The sequence below is a fragment of the Bos javanicus genome, chromosome X, assembly GCF_032452875.1.
Source record: "Bos javanicus breed banteng chromosome X, ARS-OSU_banteng_1.0, whole genome shotgun sequence".
In the NCBI taxonomy this organism is placed as follows: Eukaryota; Metazoa; Chordata; class Mammalia; order Artiodactyla; family Bovidae; genus Bos; species Bos javanicus.
In genome coordinates this window covers 53870194-53890233 of record NC_083897.1, presented here as the reverse complement: position 1 = coordinate 53890233, position 20040 = coordinate 53870194, and the positions used below count along the sequence as shown (strand labels likewise).

The 20040-nt window shown below is 40.3% G+C and overlaps 2 protein-coding genes across 2 annotated transcripts; both read right to left on the bottom strand.

Moving 5' to 3' along the window:
* Nucleotides 1-1075: 1075 nt before the first annotated feature.
* On the bottom strand, nucleotides 1076-7878 carry TCEAL3 (transcription elongation factor A like 3). The gene is given in 4 exon segments (XM_061408764.1): nucleotides 1076-6506; nucleotides 6508-6653; nucleotides 6656-7126; nucleotides 7863-7878. Coding segments are annotated over 4 exon segments (729 nt in total). The 3' UTR covers nucleotides 1076-6410.
* Nucleotides 7879-18035: 10157 nt separating this feature from the next.
* Nucleotides 18036-19009, bottom strand: TCEAL4 (transcription elongation factor A like 4). Its single transcript, XM_061409274.1, has one exon. It carries the CDS (start codon nucleotides 19007-19009, stop codon nucleotides 18323-18325), a length of 687 nt encoding a protein of 228 aa, XP_061265258.1. The 3' UTR covers nucleotides 18036-18322.
* Between the last annotated feature and the right edge of the window lie 1031 nt (nucleotides 19010-20040).

Genomic DNA, 20040 nt, shown 5'->3' with positions numbered 1-20040 from the left:
TAGCACAGGGAATTATACTCAATATCCTGTGAAAAACCATAATGGAAAAGAATATGAAAAGAATATATATATATATATATATATATATATATATAAATAACTAAGTTACTTCACTGTACAGCAGTAATTAAGACAACATTGTAATTCAAGTATAATGAAAAATAAATTTAAAAATTTTAGTTATAGAATGGCCTATTTCTTTTTTTTTATACTTTCCAGTTACTGGCTGAAATTTCCATGAGGCAGTCTTTTATCTCCTATTTAGTATGAAAAATTATTATTATTAGCTGCATTGGACAGCAGATGGGATGTTAGTTTCCCAACCAAGGATCAAACACAGCCCCTGTAGTGGCAGTGGAAGTGCAGTCTTAACCACTGGACTGCCAGGGAATTCCCAGAAAAGTTATTTTTAAATTGAATCTTATAATTCCAATATCTGGAACTCCTATAGATCTGTATTTGCTGCGTGTTGTTTCTGCTGAACTTTTTTTTTTTCATGTCTGCACTCATTTTGTACCTGGCTACTTTTTACTATGTAGACAGACTATTTACCAAAATAACTGTAGGATTAGGATGATGTAAACTTCCTGTGGAGAAAATTTACACTTATTTAGATCATGCAATTCAGAATCCCCTGAATCTTAATTTAATAGGAATTTGGATAATTGAAAGTTGGACTGTTGATCCAGTAAATTTTTTTTTTACAAAGTATTCTCTCAGAAATACAGAAATTAGCCCAAATGTTTTTCAAGTTCATGTGGTCTAGGATAAGCTTTCATAAATAAAAGTTAGTCTAACTTCGTTGGTTTAATTAAAACAGGCATATCTTCAGAGTTATCACCATTAAGTATGATGCAAACATACAGCTTTTTTTCCTACCCAGGTTTACTAAAAGTCATATTATCTCTGTTACAGGATTTGTTAGAAAGAAAAATAATTTGAGATGATGGTTAGCTATTTAATGCTTCAAGAAGTTTTCGTAATCTAAAAGGTTAATTATGTAGATGTAATTAAGATAAAACTTTATATATGAACTTTTCCACAGTAATTATGTTTCATGGTATGTCTACTTAAAAACAGTTTCAAAAATCTTTTTGATAACTTGAAAACTTAAAAGTTATATTAACTAATGATGGATATGCATTGAATATCTAGATCATTTTCAGATAAAATACTGAAACAAGCTACTAAACATAGGTTTATCTACTTTGGCATCTTCTTATAAAGGAACTGAAGATATTTGGATGTATAAACATGTGTTGTGCCATATTGGAAAATTCATTGTCAGGAAGAATATGCTTTTAGAAATTATGAAATATATTTATAAATTTGCCAATCATAGAATGCTTACGTAACAGGCAGTCCTCAACTGTTTACTTTTTAGTTTCACTAGAAATTAAGGTTTCTAAGGGTTAAGAATGCTAATCTATATATGTAATTAAAAATACTAGAAACAATAAGGGTAAAAGGAAACAACTATGTATGAAAAGTAGGTTAAAAAAAAGTAGGATGTGTGTTTTGGATAAGAAGTATGAAAGACATGTTTTTGTTAAGGGAAAGAGAGTAATTTTGTTCTAAAGTCAAATGACTGGTATTCTAGAATGAGGAAGAGGAAAATACTGGAAAAAAAAAACCTGAGTGGCTGAGTGGGTAGAAAGTTTCAGTAAACAGAATCTTGGGAAAGGAATTTTATGTGTGGTCAAGCCGGCTAAGATTAGAATGGATTTATTTATAAGTTTTTAAAAGAATGAGCTTTAACCTCAAAAGTACAGTGGTACAAGGACTTTCCTGGCAGTCCAGTGGTTAAGACTCCATGCTTCCGCTGTAGGGGGAAAGGATTCGATCCTAGGTTGCGGAAGTGAGATCTAGCTTGCTTAGAGGTATGGCAAGAAAAAAAGAAAGGGAAGGAAGGAAGAGAGGGAGGGAGGCAGGGAGAAAGGGAGGGAGGGAGGAGTACAATGGTGAAAAATTAGTTTGGTTTTCTCTCCGTTAAAAAGAAAATGTATTTTGGACTATTGATCTTCTCTTGATAAGAGATTGTGAAATGTTTTTCTTTACCTTTTGGGTAATCTGCCTGGAAAGCAAAGATTTTGTCTTACCAAAAGAATTTTTTGTGTTTCATGTTGTCTTTATCAGGTCTTTGATTATGTGGGAGAATTGAGTCTTCTCAATGTGAAAAGAGCTATATTTTCATTCACAGTTTTGTAACCTGTATTTACCTTAAAATTTTTTTGATTGTCCCTTTGGTTAAATAGATAAGTAACTATTGTTTCATATTGACTTGTGATCCTGTTTAATCAAATGTTCAAACTTTTTGACATTTTTGGCAGCTTCCCAAAATCAAAATCTAAATGGAGTCTTTTTGACCTCAAACTAGTTTTGAGATTTCCCAGAGGGTCCTTGCTGCTGCTGCTGCTGCTAAGTTGCTTCAGTCGTGTCCGACTCTGTGCGACCCCATAAACGGCGGCCCACCAGGCTCCCCCATCCCTGGGATTCTCCAGGCAAGAACACTGGAGTGGGCTGCCATTTCCTTCTCCAGTGCATGAAAGGGAAAAGTGAAAGTGAAGTCGCTCAGTCGTGTCCGACTCTTCGCGACCCCATGGTCTGCAGCCTCCCAGGCTCCTCCGTCCATGGGATTTTCCAGGCAAGAGTACTGGAGTGGGGTGCCATTGCCTTCTCCAGAGGGTCCTTAGAAAATCTCAAAAAAACTGTCTCTAACTTTATAAAAGAGATGTTAAAACAATTAGGGTTTTTTTTTTGGTATGTTAAAATACATGGAAAACATTGTCAAATAAGAAATATTATGCTTTCTTAGGTTATATATGTATGGATATATGTTACTAATATAGATATTCTAGACTTGTTTGAACTTCACAGAAATTTGTCAATACCCTCATTGTCCAGTTATTATCTTAAATTGTCATATGGCACAAATTCATGTCATATGCTAATCCAGGATTACCCTTTTCCCTATTTTTCTAATGATATCTGAAATTTTATTGTCCACATGTAATATTTTATAATTAGCATTTGCCTTTTCCCATTTCTTAATAGAAGAAACCTCTGGAACTTATAAAGTAGATAGTGACAGAAAATTCATTTCAAAAATCTCTGAACTGGGCTTCCCTGGTGGCTCAGTGGTAAAGAATCCTCCTGCCAATGCAGGAGACACAAGTTCAATCCCTGGTTCGGGAAGATCCCACATGCTGTGGAGCAACTAAACCTGTGCACCTCAACTATTAAGCCTGTGCTCTAGAGCCCACACGCCGCAACTACTGAAGCCCTAGTGCCCTAGACCCTGTGCTCAGCAACAAGAGAAGCCACCACAATGAGAAGCCTGTGCACTGCAACAAAGAGTAGCCTTCACTCACCGCAACTAGAGAAAAGCCCAAGCAGCAATGAAGACCCAATGCAGCTTAAAATAAAAAATTACAATAAAAAATCTTTCAACTACTTCAGAATTAATAAACATTAATAGTTTACTCTGAAACAACAAACTATACCATATTGTTCCTATCTTTAAATGAAATTTTTATTTTTATTTTGTTTTTTTTTTGGCCACATCACGTGGCTTTATGGGATTTTAGTTCCCTGACCAGGGATTGAAGCCAGGCCCTTGGCAGTGAGAGCTAAGAATCCTAACCACTGGGATCACCCAGGAATTCTCTAAATAAAGTTTTTATAATTTGGGGTTTTATATTTTGTTCTGTGAGCCATTTTTAATTCATGTTTTGTATATGGTGTGAGGCAAGGGTACTTTTTTTGTATATTGATGTCTGCTATAGACTGAATTGTTTGTGTAACTGTGAAATTCATCGTTGGATGGTATTTGGAAGCAGGGCCTTTGGCAATTAAGCCATGCAAGTGGAGCCCTCATGAGGAATTAGCTTCATTATAAAAATGACCCCAAAAAGCTCCCTTGCCCCTTCTGTCATGTGAAGACATCTGGTTATGAACAAGGAATCTGACCCCTACTAGATACCAAATCTGCCAGCATCTGATCATGGGTTTCCCACACTCCAGAACTATGAAAAATTCCTGTCTGTGGTATTTTTGTTATAGCAGTCCAAACTGACCAAGACGACATAGTTGTTCCAGTATCATTTGTTGAAAAGTCTTTCTCCACTGAATTCCTGTGGGTCCTTTTTAAAACATGAATTGACGATATACATGTGGGTCTACTTTTGGACTCTGTCTTATTCCATCAGTCTATGTCTATCCTTATGCCATACTACAGAGTCTTGATTACTGTAGTTTTAGTTAGCCCTGAAATCAGGCAATGAGTCCTTCAACTGTGTTCTTCATTTTCAAAATATTTTGGCTATCCTGTGTCCTTTGCTTTTCCATATAACATTGAATTTATAGATAACTTTTGGAGAGAATTACCATATTAACACTATCAAGGCTTCTAATCCATGAACAGGGTATCTTTTTTTAACTCGGGGCTTCTGATTCAATCATAATTAAGTATATATATCATATAATTTATTAAACATATGTGAATAAGAAAGTCCTCATTTGGAAAAAGCGACATACTAGTGGGTTAAATTAAAATCCCTAACATTGAGAGTTCTTAATATTTTTAAGAGCACTGTTACAATTTTTAGTTGGAATTGGTCTGGAATGGGAAGGGATATTTTCAGTTTGAAACTCACTTGTGTAACCCTCTCTGATTATGTGTGGACAAGTCCTTTGAATTTGTGTAGGAAACCAACCAGGAGACTTTTTAGAGAGAAAATTCACACTAAGAATGGTATATAAATTTAGATATGGCTTCCCTGAGGTACTGTGGTGTGTAGTTCAAATAATTATCCACTGTTTCATCCATAGATGTGTCTCAGGATACAGTCCCCAGGGGACCCAAAATATATGAGTCCTGTAAGAGATAAGAAACTACTATAAGCAAATATAAAATGAACTAAATTGTTAATGACTACTTTGCTAAGAACTATGTAATATAATGGAGCCCAAACTGCCCTGGGGCAATGCCACGAGGGTAGATACAACTCTGAAGTTGGGAGAGGGAATTTACCCACATTCCTATAGAAGTCAGATAGGGGCTTTGACCCTTTGGGGACTAAAGGGAACCAGAGGAGCTTTGTCACCATAAGGACTCCATCATATCAATACCTGTCAGCAGAGGGTACAGGGCCCGGCAGAGCAGGCATGCCCAGCAGATATGGTAGTATCCAGAGAAGAGTGGCAGTCTCTTCTCAGCTGCTTAGACTTGTTGCTAGGCATTGGTGAGACCTACTCTCAGCTCTCTCCTGAGTGTCTGACAAGGTTCAGAGTCCTACTGCTACAAAGGAGCTCTCCCAACAGAGCTAACATATCCAGTACCTCATCTGGTCCACTCAGCAGATTGTGAGGCAAGTTTTATTCCCATTTCACAGATGACAAGACTGACCTTTAGAGCACGTGGATCTGTTGTAGCTGTCAGGTTGATTCCTCTAGCTATGAGTCCTAGATGTAATGTTTTACTTATCATTTTACAGTCTGACAACAGGAATCTTCATTGCCCTCATAAGCTCACTGAACATTTCAATTTTTTTTTATCATGTATTGATTTCTAGGAATTTTTTTATTATGACAAACATCATTTAAGAAAAAGTAGAGATGAGTGAGCAAAGACAGGAAAAAGAATCACACATGTTGGGAGGAGCCATAGGATGGTAGAGGACCCAGGAGAAGGGCTGCCAGTGCCCACTGACGTGGTTACAACTAGGGGAAAACATGGGATGGACATACTTGTGGAGGAATGGCACGGAGGTACCATCTGATGATTGGACTCATCTTTGAGTACAGGCAAGACCTATTTTCTGGCTACAATGCAGGAAAAAACTATCACCTAGTTTTTAGTTTTCATGGTTTTCTCTGTGCACAAATGCATTACGCAAACATTTACTACTTTTACAAAGTGAAAAGTGTTAGTCGCTCAGTCATGTCTGACTCTTTGCGATCCCATGGGCTGTAGCCCACCAGGTTTCTCTGTCCATGGGATTTGCCAGGCAAGAATACTGGAGTGGGTAGCCATTTCCTCCTTAGGGGGATCTTCCAGACCTAGGGATCAAACTCAGGTCTCTCGCATTGCAGGCAAATTCTTTACAGTCTGAGCCACCAGGGAAGCCCTTTTACAAAACTGGTTTGATACTATGCATTTGGTTCTGAAAAGTGTTTTTTTATTGCTCTTTTTACAGTGTACCATGAACATCTCTTCCATGAACGTGAGTGAAAACCCCCTACTGAAACACAGAGCACTGTAGTTGGATCAAATGGCTGCTGGTAAGGACAGTGACACCTAAAGCAAAGTATCAGCTTGAGGATAAAACACAGAGCCTGACAAGTGACTGCCAGGGAAAGCAGGGTCAGTGATATTCTCATCAAAGAAACCAGAATCAAATGCCAAGGCATTAAAGATATGGGATATCATGTATGCCCCTTTGGCTCCTCCCTTCATTCCTTGACACCCCATTGCCCCTTGGGGTGAATGGATCCTGTACATTTCTTTTGTATCCAATGAAATCCACCCATTTTCTGTCTTTTCCTTAGCTCTTGAAGCTGAGCCGTTGACAGATCTTCACATTCTCTGATTATCTCCTCACCTCCCAGATGCCTTTCCTGTAAGTTGTCCTGATAGTCCTTGGGGGAATCCTGTCCGTTTTTCTTTTTGCCTTCTGGGGCACATAATCTTCAGCAGGGCGCTCTTCAGCAGCACGCGACTGGCTCTCTGACTTTGCCTGGGACTCTGGCTTGCCCTTCTTGAGTGGGTTTCCCTCAGCTTCGAACTTGCCCTGCTTTTCTTTCTTCCCCTCATCTGCTGGTTGTCCCTCATGTGCGGGTTGTCTCTCATCATCTGGCTGTCCCTCATTCTGGAGCTCTCATTCCTATTCTGACTTCCCCTCCACTTCCGGCTTTTCTTTCTCATCTGACTTTCCTTCATTTTCAGGCTCTACTTCATCTTCTGGCTTTCCCTCACTTTCCAACTTTCCTTCATTTTCATTGCAGCTTTTCCATGTTGAGATGTCCCCTCCTTTTCCTGTCCTGGGGGATGAGGGTGGAAGAGACAAAGAGGAGACAAGGGAGACTGAGGGCTTGTGTGGAAGGCAGGTCTGGACAGCACTGGCATCTCACCCGCGTCAGTGGTCCTCTGACCTGGCCGAGCCTAATGTACCTTCTGCCTACCCTTTACCCCACCATTCCTCCTGCACTGACAGCCAACCATTCCGTGGCAGGCCCTGCCACCTTGTACCATCCTTTAACGTGGCAGGGAGGGTGTATATTATATCTGGTAGGGGGATGGGAAGTGGGGCCCTCAAATGCTGCCCAAGCTGTGCCCCCCAGCCCCATGCCTATCCAGTGCCCTCCCATTTTTCACTGACTTGCAGGGATTCTGGCCAGGTTTCTCCTCCTTTTCTAGCCTTGCAGAGTGTTGGGAACAGACATGCAGACCTGCAGACAGAAGACAGAGAGGGACTGCACGGTCTATGGGCTGAGGTCCCTTTCCTGAATCCGGGCCCTCCTCATCCTACAATTTTCCCCCTACCTCTCCTGCATCCCAGCTACCATTACTTTTCAGGCTGCAGGCACCAGACCAGGATGCTTTCCAAACTATTTTGGGTCTCTGTGTCTTCCTCCCGTGCAAGCAACCCGCCGCATCCCCACCCCTTTATGTGAGGTCAGTTATTTCCTCCTGGGCTCAGGTGTGAAAGGGAATTATTTTCAGAATTTGTCTACGTTTCACCATTGCACTGCAGGGGCACACACCCCCCCACCCCTGCAATTTCAGGCTCAAAAATGGGGGGAGGGCACAGAGGAGGGCCGTCGAGGAGGATACGGGGCCACCTGCCCACGTCGCGCCTCACCGTTCTCCACATTCATCTCGGGACCCCCTCCTTTCTCCCCGTTTCTCCCCGCTGCTCCTGAATCTTAGTCCCATCAGCTTCCACCCCTGCCCAGGACGCCGCAGTGGCCACCTTGATACTGACCTGTGGCGCCCAGACCAGGTCTGCACCTCCTCGGGCTCGCCTAAGCCCTCTCGCCCCTCGCCGGGGCAGCTCTGGGAACTGGTTCTGCGTGGGCAGGGCGGGCATGGGGGCTGCTGTCCACGTCAGCGCCCAGCCGGTCATGTGAGCATCGCATCACCTGAACCAGGTCCCCCACCCCACTCCCTTGCCCCCAGCCCAGAGGGACCCGACAGCTCCGGAAGGTGGAGGCCGGCAGAGGGTGGTGGTTGGAGAAGGAGGCATTACCGATAAAGCAGGAGTGGAGAGGCTTCCTGACTGCACGTGCTTTACCTGGAGCATCTCGGGTCCTCGCTCAGCATCCCTCTGAGATGCCCATTAGCCCCACTTGCAGCAGCTGATCACAAGGAAGGTACCAGACTTTGCCTAGAGCACCACATAGCCCCACAGCCCGCTTTCAAGACTAGCTCCTCCTGACTCTAGAGCCCTGGTGCTGGTCCCACCAGGGAGCTGCGCTGCCACCTTGTGTAGCTGTGTCCTGAGCCTCAGCTCTTCTCAGTCCATGTGTTCTCTCTCCCTGACTCTGTCCGTTTTCCGTAAACACAGATTCCCAGATCTACATATCCAGGTTATTCCCTCCCCTGAATCTCAGACTCATTTTTGCTTTCCCACCAAAAATAAAGGTAAGTGCTTATTTCCCCAGTTTTCAACATAATATGACATACTTTTTAATTTTCACTGATAAGTGAGTAGTAGTATATCCATGGCATTTTATTTTGCATTTCTGTTTAATAGCAAATTAAATATCATTGTGAATTGTCTGTTCATGTCTTTTCCACATATTTTTCTTTTTTTAAAAAAAATATTTATTTTTTATTCATTTGGCCACACCATGTCTTAGTTGCAGCATGTGGGATATTTAGTTGTGGCATGTGGGATCTAGTTCCCTGACCAGGGATCACACCTGGGCCCCCTGCATTCGGAGTGCGGAGTCTTAGCCACTGAACCTCCAGGGAAGTCCCTTTTCCACATTCTTCTATTGGGTTATTGCTCCTTCACACTTTTCAAGTGTTCTTTATACATTATATTAGGCCTTTATTATAAAAGTTGCAAATATTTACTTCCAACTTGTTAGTTGCTTTATTTTTTTATGATGTATTTCTGCCATGCATTAAAAAATAGTCATATTTATCAGATTTGTCTTTTATTGCATCTAGATTTTTGACTCATAGTTAAAAACTCTTTTCCTACATGAGGTCAAAGAGGAATTCCCCATTTTCTTTTAGTACTCTAAGGTTAACTGTATTTTTCTTAAGGGCATCTATGGTTAAGGAGTAAAGGTTAAGGAATAAACCAGTGTTAAATGAACTGAAGCTTTAGAAGACTCAAAGCACTAGAATAACAAAACTCAAAGTCCAAGTTTTATTAAAAGGGAAGGAGTTTCCTAGGAACTCCAGATGTTTCACTTTAAGGGTAATTATAAACTGGAAATAAACTAGCCCTCACAAAGTCTTTTAGCTTGGCTTTGCAACATCTAGGTGGACTGCTACTGCTAAGTCACTTCAGTCGTGTCCGACTCTGTGTGACCCCATAGACAGCAGCCCACCAGGCTCCCCCGTCTCTGGGATTCTCCAGGCAAGAACACTGGAGTATGGTGCCATTTCCTTCTCCAATGCATGAAAGTGAAAAGTGAATGTGAAGTCGCTCAGTCGTATCCAACTCTTGGCAACCCCATGGACTGCAGCCTACCAGGCTCCTCCATCCATAGGATTTTCCAGGCAAGAGTACTGGAGTGGGGTGCATTGCCTTCTCCGTCTAGGTGGACTAGTAAAGTTTAATTTTTGAATATAGATTATGGTGGTTTTAGACAGAAGTATCCTTATGGGCCTAACCAGTGCAAACAAAATCTTCTTTGGAGAAAGATTCCATCATCCTCAGCCTCAAATTATTCCAACAAACAGCTATTTAAGTACAATGCCCATACACAAAGATAACCAGAAAAACAAAGAAAAGAGACATCATAGATAAGAAGCACTATAGACAAGAGACAACAGAAGCAGATACATTAGCTTTGAATTATTCAAATTATCAGATACAGACTACTAAACCACAGTGCCTGGCATCATGAACTCAATGGACATGAGTTTGAGCAAACTCTGGGAGATAGTAAAGGGCAGGAAAGCCTGGCATGCTGCAGTCCATAGGGTTTCAAAGAGTCAGACATGACTGAGTGACTGAACAACAAAACCACAATGCTCAGTGTATTCAGATAAATAAAATCCAATCTTGAAAATTTCAACATGGAACCATAAAACCAAAAAAAAGTAGGGAAAAAAGAAAACTCCAAAACTGAAAAATAACAAAGCTGAAATTAGAAACTCAGTGGATGGCTTTTAACAGCAGATTAGATGCAACTCAAGAGAATTAAATAACTAGAAATTATATTCAGATGAAATTATCTGTAAGGCTGCACAGGTGGTCAAAAATATGGAAAATACAGACAAGACAGTAGGATAAGGTCTAATACATGTTCAATTGGAATTCCAAAAGGAAAAGAGAAATGGAACTGTTCAGAGGCAATCTTTGAAGATTTAATGGCTGAGGATTTTTCAAAACTGATGAAAGATATTGATCCATAGATCCAAGAAGTCTAACAAATCCCAAGCAGGATAAATAAAAAGAAGCCTGTGCATAGAATACATAATAGTGAATTTACAGAGAATTCAAGACAAAGAGAAAATCATAAAAATAGCTAAAAAGATAGAATATGCCTCAAAAAGAACAAAACTTAGGCTAATTACTGGCTTTGCAACAGCAATGATGAAAGCATGAAGATGGTGAAGTGACATCTTTAGTATCTTGAAAGAAAGTAAATACCAACCAAGAAAATAACCAGCAAAAATACCCTTCAAAAATGAAGGCAAAATAAAAGCTTTATAAATAAACCAAAACAAAGAGTTTCTAGCAGCAGTCAGAAGCCAAAGGAAATACTCAATTCTATGGGGCATTTTTCAGATAACAGGAAAATGATCTCAGATGGAAGACTGGGGATGAAGGAAGGAAAAGAAAGCAATTACAAGGCTAAATATCTATCTATAAATTTAAATCAATACTATATAAAATAATATTATCTTGTTAATTCATATTGACAACACAGGAGTCAAGAGGACTAGAGTAAAAGCATTTAAAGTTCTGGCATTATCTAAAGAGTATGTATAAGTATAAATTAATGTTAGCCTTTAGTAAGTCAAGACTATATGCTATAATTACTGGATAACTATTAAGGAAGAGTAAGAAAGTAAAACTTCTAAGCTAATAGAGGGGCAAAAATAAGAAAATAACCAATCCTCAGGAAGAAAAAACTAACATAAACCAGATGGGGTATAAGAGAAGGAATGTGGTGCAATGGTTATATCCAGTATTAATAGCAGTAAGTACATTAATGTAAATGGTTTACATGAAGCAATTAAAAAACAAAGATTTTTGGACTGGAAAAACCCAACTATATACTATTTACAAAAGACATATCTGAAATATAAAGATACATAAAGACTGAAAGTAAAAGCATAGGGGAAAAATAACATGAAAACACTAACCAAAAGAAAGCCATTATAGTTAAATTAATAACAAAATAGACTTTAAAGCAAAAAGCATTACAAGACATAAGCATCACTTAATGATATTTAAAATTTGTATGCATTTATTAAACAGACCTCAAAATAAATAAATCTGACAGAACTACAAGAAGAAATTAAAAAAATACCTTCCATTTCAGTGTTAACACTCCTGTCTCTATAACTGTAAATATTTAAAATGTTGAAAGAAAAAAAAACTAACCTAAAATTCTATGTCCAGTATAATAATCCTTCAAATGTGGAGGAGAAATAAAGACTTTCTCAGACAAACAAAAACTGATGGAATTCAGCATCAGCAAACCTTTCCTTCAGGAAATGTTAAAAGATTTTCTTCAGGCAGCAGAAAAATGGTGCAGGCCTGCAGCTCAGATCTACATAAAGGAAGAGCATTGGAAATGCAATAAATGAAAGTATAATGAAATCTTTTGTCTTATTCTTAATTGATGTAAAAGACAACTCTCTATCTAAAGTAATAAAATAACAGTGTATTAAGTGATTGCAGGAAATGGATGAGTGAAATGAATAATGAACACTTAAGGTAACTGTACTACATATAAGTGAAGCAGAACAGTGTTATTTGAAAATGTTCTTATTTAAAAATGTAAACTCGAGGAAAGTCATTGAAAATTTTTAAAGAAATATAATCGATACATTAAGAGAAGACAAGTGGAATCATGTAAAATAATTAAAACTAGAGAAGGCAGACTTCCTTGGTGGTCCAGTGGCTAAGACTCCACACTCCCAATGCAGGGGACATAGGTTCGATCCTTGATCAGGGATCTAAATCCTACATGTTGCAACTAAACTGAAAGATCCCATATGTCTTAACTAAGACCTGGTACAGGCAAAAATAAACTAGAGAAGGCAGAAAAAGAAGCCTCTGGCAACAAATAGAAAACAGTTATAAACATGGTTGATACTAAATCCAAATATATTGAGTCATTTTAAATATGAATGGTCTAAATACATCAACTAAAGATTGAAACTATCAGAGTGAATTAAAAAAAACCAACTATATGCTGTGTACAAGAAGCCCACTTTAAATATAGTGAGTGAGTGAAAGTGAAAGTTGCTCAGTCATGTCCAACTCTTTTGAGACCCCATGGACTGTAGTCCATGGGATTTTCCAGGCCAGAATACTGGAGTGGGTAGCCTTTCCCTTCTCCGGGGATCTTCCCAACCCAGGGATCGAACCTAGGTTTACCCGCATTACAGGTGGATTCTTTACCACCTGGGCCACAAGGGAAGCCCAAGAATACTGGAGTGGGTAGCCTATCCCTTCTACAGGGGATCTTCCTAACCCAGGAATTGAACTGGGGTCTCCTGCATTGCAGGTGAATTCTTTACCAACTGAGCTATTAGGGAAGCCCTGATAAAGAGTGAGAGGTTAAAAGTAAAGCAACAAGAAAGATCTGTACTAATAAAAAAAAAAAAAAAACCTGGACAAAAAAAGAAAGCTGGAGTAGTTACATAATTTCAGACAAAGCAGAACAAGGAAAATTATGAGAGATCAAAAGAGGCACTGCTGCTGCTAAGTCACTTCAGTCGTGTCTGACTCTGCACGATCCCATAGAAAGCAGCCCACCAGGCTCCGCTGTCCCTGGGATTCTCCAGGCAAGAACACTGGAGTGGGTTGCCATTTCCTTCTCCAATACATGAAAGTGAAAAGTGAAAGTGAAGTTGCTCAGTCATGTCCGACTCTTTGCGACCCCATGGACTGCAGCCTACCAGGCTCCTCTGTCCATGGGATTTTCTAGGCAGGAGTACTGGAGTGGGGTGCCACTGCCTTCTCCGAAAGAGGCACTACATAATGACAAAGGGATCAATTGTGAGCAAAACATATAATAATCCTAAACATGTACATGACAAAGTGTCAAAATATATGAAGCAAAAACTGATAGAACTGAAAGGAGAAACAGACAAATCTATTATTATAGTTACAAACTTTAATGCCCTCAATCAGTAACTGACAGATTAAGCAGGCAGAATATCAATAAGGATATAGTCAGAGAAGGAAATGGCAACCTTCTCCAGTATTCTCGCCTGGAAAATTTCACGAAAAGAGGAGCCTGATGGGCTACAGTCTATGGGATCACAAAAAGTCAGACACCTAACTGAGCACCTAATACATAGTCGACCTGAACAGCATTATTAATCAACGTGATTTAATTTGCCTTTATAGAACATTCCATTCAACATTCAAGCTCATATAGAACATGAGCTCAAGAGAGTCCATAAAACCCACCTTAACAAATTTAAAAGAATAGAAATCATAAAAGTATGCTCTCAGTAGAATTAAACTAGAAATCAATAATAGGATAGATGGCGAACCCAACTATTTGGAAATTAAGCAACACATTTCTAAATAACACGAGTCAAAGAAGAATTCTCAACAGAAATTTTAAAATGCTTTGAACTAAATGAAAATACAACATATCAAAATTTCTGGGGTAAAGCAACAGCAATGCTTAAAGGGAAATTTCTAGCTTAAACGCATATATGGAAAAGAAGGTTCTCCCATCAATAACCTATGCTTTCTTCTTAGGAAACTAAAGAAAGAAGAGTCATTTAAGCCTGTGAAGTCGCTCAGTCGTGTCCAACGCTTTGGGATCCCATAGACTGCAGCCTACCAGGCTCCTCTGTCCATGGAATTTTCCAGGCAAGAGTACTGGAGTGGGTTGCCATTTTCTTCTCCAGGGGATCTTCCCGACCCAGGGATCGAACCCGGGTCTCCCTCACTGTAGGCAGCCTAGTGAAAGTGAAAGTTGCTCAGTCATGTCCGACTCTTTGTGACCCCATGGACTGTATAGTCCATGGAATTCTCCAGGCCAGAATACTGGAGGGGGTAGCCTTTCCCTTCTCCAGGGTATCTTCCCAACCCAGGGATCGAACCCTAGAGCAAATAGGAAAAAAGAAATAACTAGAGACAAAATCAAAGGAAAGTGAAAACAGGAAAACAACAGAGGAGATCAACAAAACCAAAAGTTGGTTCTTTGAAAAGATAAAATTATTAAATCTCTTATGAGGGTAACCAAGAAAACAAGAAAGACTCAAATTAACAATATCAGAAATGAAAGTGGGGTTATCATTCCTGATCCCATAGACATTAAGGAGGTAATGAAGTAATACTATGAGAAACTCTATGCCTACAAATTAGGTAACTTAAGATGAAATGGACTAATTACTCAAAAGATACAAACTCCTAAAACTCACACAAGAGGAAAAAGATAGCCTGAATAGTTCTGTATCTATTAAAGAAATTGAATCAGTAATTAATAACCTTCCAAAGATAGAAATCACTAGGACCAAATTCTACCAAACATTTAAGGATCACCAGTAAACATTTAGAAATCACTAGTGAATTCTCCCAAACATTTAAGTTAGAAATAATACCAATTCTCCACAATCTCTTCCATAAAACTGAAGTCGAGAACACCTGACTCATTCTGTGAGACCAATATTACCCCAATTCCAAAACCAGATAAAAGATACTACGAGAAAGGAAAACTACAGACCAATATCTCTAATGGATACAGACACAAATCCTCAACAAAGTATTATAAAACTGAATCTAATAATGTATAAAAAGTTATGTGCCAAACAACTGAAATTTATTCCAGGTGTTCAAGGTTGATTCAACATTTGAAAATCAATTGATATAATCCACTACATGTTAACAGACTAAAAAAAAAAAATTAAATGATATTATCTGATACAGAAAAAGTATTTGACAGACTCCAACAACCATTCATGATAAATGTTTTCAACCTGGGAGTAGAGGGGAACTTCTTCCACTTGATAAAGAATATCTACATGGTGACTGAACAACAAAGACTACAAGAAACTAACATTATACTCAGTGATGAAAAAGGAGACACTTCACCTGGAGTGTCAGGAACAGGGCAAGGAGGTCCTTTCTCATTGCTCTTACTGAATATCATACTGGAAGTCCTGGCTAGTGCATTAAGACAAAAAAGGAAATAAAAAGTGTGCAGATTAGAACTGAGGAAATAAATTTATCTCTATTTGCAGATGACATGATGGTCTATGTAGAAAATGCCAAAGCATTGACAAACTCCTGGTCACAAGATCACAGGATATAAGTTAATATATAAATTTAATTGCTTTCCTATATAACAGCAATGAACAACTGGAATTTGATATTTAAAAGTGCATTTATAACAACATTCCCACAATGCAGAATATGACAAAAGACTCTAAGTATATCACAAATGCATGAAACAACTTCACTGAAAGGGATGCAATAAGGCACTGATACAGGTAACTTTGGAAATGAGTAGAGTCTGTTAAGATTAAAGACAAAATTTTCTCTCTATATATTTTAAAACATATAAAGATGTATATATATGTACACACACACACACACACACACATATATATATGAAGAGAGACAGAAAGAGATGCATATATATCTTCTTTATCAACTGAAAGGGCCTAGAAGCGATGATATCCAAATGGTAGGGTGTACACTTAACACCTAAATCTTGGTTTTTAGTACCAACCAAAGGTACCAGGGTCCCTTGGAGAAATGGTTGATTCTAGGATTTGGGCGGGAAATATGCAAAATATGACTAGACCATTTTATAGCACCAAAGTTTTATAAACACACACATACATGTACACAATGATGGGGGTATGTTAAATAGATGGAAGAGCCAACTGAAAGAACTTCCAATGGCCAAAAGTGGAAAAATTTGAGCAATGAAAATATATGTAGTAGTATTATAGTCCAAAGTGTATTAAATAAATGGGGAGAAATCAAATATGCAGAATTCCAAATAAATGTTGGAGATACTCCATCTTCAACAAGATTGAACATAACACTGCAGTCTTTTAAGTGTAGACTGTGCAGAGTGATTTTCTTGCAACGAGTATAGTCTAGAAAGGGAGAAATAAAAGAGTAACTTTACCATGTAGAATCCTGAGAACACTACTTCAGCCAGGTGACCAACATTAACATAAACAGTGATAATATTGATAGTATGTACCCTTTATATGATTCCATTTTGCCTGTGTGATCCTCTTCCCAAAAAAGCACTTAACACCTGTCTAACCATAAGAGAAAAATCAAGCAAACTGAAACTGCGGTACACTAATCAAAGTACCAGACCAGTGCTTCTCAAGTGTCAAGGCATAAGAAAGAGGGAAAGTGTGAGAAATTGTCACAGCCAAGAGGAGCCTAAGGAGACATGATGACTAATTGTAAGATGAAGACCTGGATGGGATCCTGGGACAGAAAAAAGACATTAGGGAAAAACTGAGGTACTCTGAATAAAGTATGTATCTTGGTTAATGATAATTTATCAACATTGGTTCATTGTGACGAACGCTTCAAGCTAAAAAGATGTTAAGAACAGGTATGGGGTATATGGAAACTGCATCATTGTAATAATTCTGTAAATCTACAACTGGCCTAAACGTTTATTTAAAGAAACACTATAAGCAAATAAAAGGCTAATGAAGAGACAGAGGGGAAAAAAATCACATAGGTAGATGGGTCTGCTGAAATGATAAGCCAGGGTTTAACAGGAATTTCCTAGGAGACAACTTCTAAGAAAAAAGCGTCAGCAGACATGAGATTAACAGGTGAGAATAGCACAGCATCTGGTCACAGATTTTTCTCCTGGTTCAATCTCCAGTATCTAAATCCAGTGCAGATGGCTGTACACAGAAACACACACAAACCAACAAAATACTTGGAAAGGTATGTTTTATCAGAACTTTATAAATAGCAAGACCCAAGTGACAACCGGGTGCTACCCAGGTGAGTTAGGGTAACTCTACTGTAGAGAATTCTCCACCTTTCAGTTGTGACACGGTGTTGCTTTAGACCATCACGGTCTCCAGCCCATCCGCAGTGGTGGGAGCCTTAGGAGGGTACAGTACCCACAAGCAGAGGCATACCAGCCAAGAGTCATGACATTACCCCAGCTGGAGAGGGCCACCCACCTCACAGCTGTCCGGACTTATTCCTGCACACACTTGAAACCTCCTCAGCCCTCTCCAAAACATCTGCTGGGGCTCTGGCCCTGTTAGTGCAGGGGAGAGGGTGGGAACCAGCTCACATACTCAGCATCTTATTGAATATTCTCCACAGCCCTAGAAGTCAAGTTTTATCCCTAATTCACAGATGCCAAGAGTCTCCCTTACAAAAATGGATCTGTAATAACTGCCAAGTTGATTCTTGCACCTTTGAGTCCCAGAGGTAATGTGACACTTACTCAGTTCACATCCTGGCAACACAAATTTTATGTTGCTCCACTGCCTTCAGAAGGCACTTCACCGAATAGTACTTAATTGCTTGATATTGCTTTCCTATTTTTTATCTTTCAATATTGCTATGATAAAAAGTAATCTGTGTTTTTTTTAAGAGAATATAAACAGATGAACAAAAAACAGAAAAAAAATCACCCACAGATAACCGCTGTTGATTTTTTAGTAGACAGTTTTCAGTTTTTCCTGTACATGGATCACTAGTAAAGTATCTTTGTAGTTTTACAAAAATGGACTGATGCCATATATATGGTTCTGAAAACTATTTTTGTTTTTAATTTTACAATGCACCATAAACATTTTTCCATGCAATGGATGAAAATCTGCTACTGAAACAGAGGGCTGCAGTTGAATAATCAGAGCGACACCTCAAGTATAGGATTAGCATAAGGTTAAATAAAGCACAAGGCCTGGTAAATGCCTGCCAATGCACTACACAAAAGGAATGTCTTCAAAGCCCCTCTGTGGGGCCCTGCAGCCACCCCTGAGTTCCCTTGGACCCCTTGGGTGGAAGGGGTCCTGTAAACTTTTTTGCATCCACATAAACCCCCCCAATTTCTGTCTGGTTTTCTTCACCTCATCCTCTACCCTGGCCATCTCATCAAATTCTCTTATCATCTCCTCATTGCTCAAATGCATATCATGTATGGCCTCCTTGTATTCCTTGAGACACTGAGCCAGCCCCTTGTTGGTTTTTCTTTTGGCCTTCCTTGGTACATCCTCCCCAGCTGGGCGCTTCCCGCCAGCCCTGGGTTCCCTTGGATCCCTGGCTGGCTTGTCTTCTTTTGGTTTTCCCTCACTCACTGGCTTTCCCTCGCTCTCTGGCTTCTCCTCACTCTCTGCTTTACTTTCTTTTGCTTTTTCCTCACTCACTGGCTTTCCTTGGCTCTCTGGGTTTTCTTCTTTTGGCTTTGTCTCATTCTCTGGCCTTTCCTTAACCTTTAATACTTCCTCATCTGTCTTTCCCTTGTGATCTGTTCTTCCCTTGTTTTCTAACGGTTCCTTGTCTTCCTTAGTACAAGCTGCTCCTGGTTTTCCTGCATCCAGTGGCTGTTCTTTGTTTTCCATCTTGCCTTGGTTCTCAGGCTTTGCTTCATTTTCACTGCAGAGTTTTTCCATGGTGAGTATCCCCTCCTTTTCCTGTCCTGGGAGTGGGGCGGGGGAAGAGAAGACAAAGAGGAGACAAGAGAGACTGAGGTTTTGGGGGTGAAATGCAGGCCGGATAGTAGTAGTCATTTCTTGCCGTTTGTTAGGGATCTCCTGACCTGGCCTGGCCCTCCGAGAGTGCCTTTTGCCCACCCTGTACCTCACCATTCCTCGTGCACACGTGAGACAACGCTTCCTTGGCAGGCCCTGCCATTTTTCCTTATGCTTGCTCAGCGCGGCAGTGTGTAAATGTGTTGGGAAGTGAGCAGTGAGGCCCCCAATTCTTCGCGGGCGGTCCCTCCACACTCCCCACCCCTTGGGTCCCTGTCCAGTGTCCTCTTCCTTCACTGACCTGCGGGGATTCTGGACAGGTTCCTCCTCTTTCTATAGCCCAGTAGAGCGCTGGGAACAACAGACACGTAGACCTGCAGACAGACAGGAGACCGGGGATGGGCATCGGTGGATGCACAGGGAATCGGGTCCCTTTCCAGAATCCCTGCCCTCCTCACCCACCGTTTCCCTCCCCCACCCCCTACTCCGCCCCCTGCACCCCAGCCGCCATTTCTTTTCACGCCTCGGGCGCCAGACCAGGATGTTTTCCAAACTAATTTTGGATCTCTGCGTCCTTCTCTCCCAAAGGCAACTCGCCTCTCCACCCTTGAGGTCAACTTTCTACTCTACGCAGAGTGGCGGAGGGGATTTATTTCCACTGCCTGACTGCTGGGGCGCCCCCTAGCTCACAATCTCCGGCTCCAAAATGGACGGAGGGCAGAGAAGAGGATGTGTAGAGAAAGGGGAATGGGTACTTGGGGTGTCCGCCTTCCCCTCCCTCCGCCCAATGGCCGCTTGCTCCCCCTTAGCCGTTTTCCCACCGCCATCTCTAGCTACAGTCTGGCCAGCTCCCCTCGACCAGAACCCCATCCCCAACCTTTCTCCTTTCCGCGTCCGTTCCTCCTCCCCCATTCCGGTGTCCCACAGGCAGCGACGAGAACCCTCACACTGAC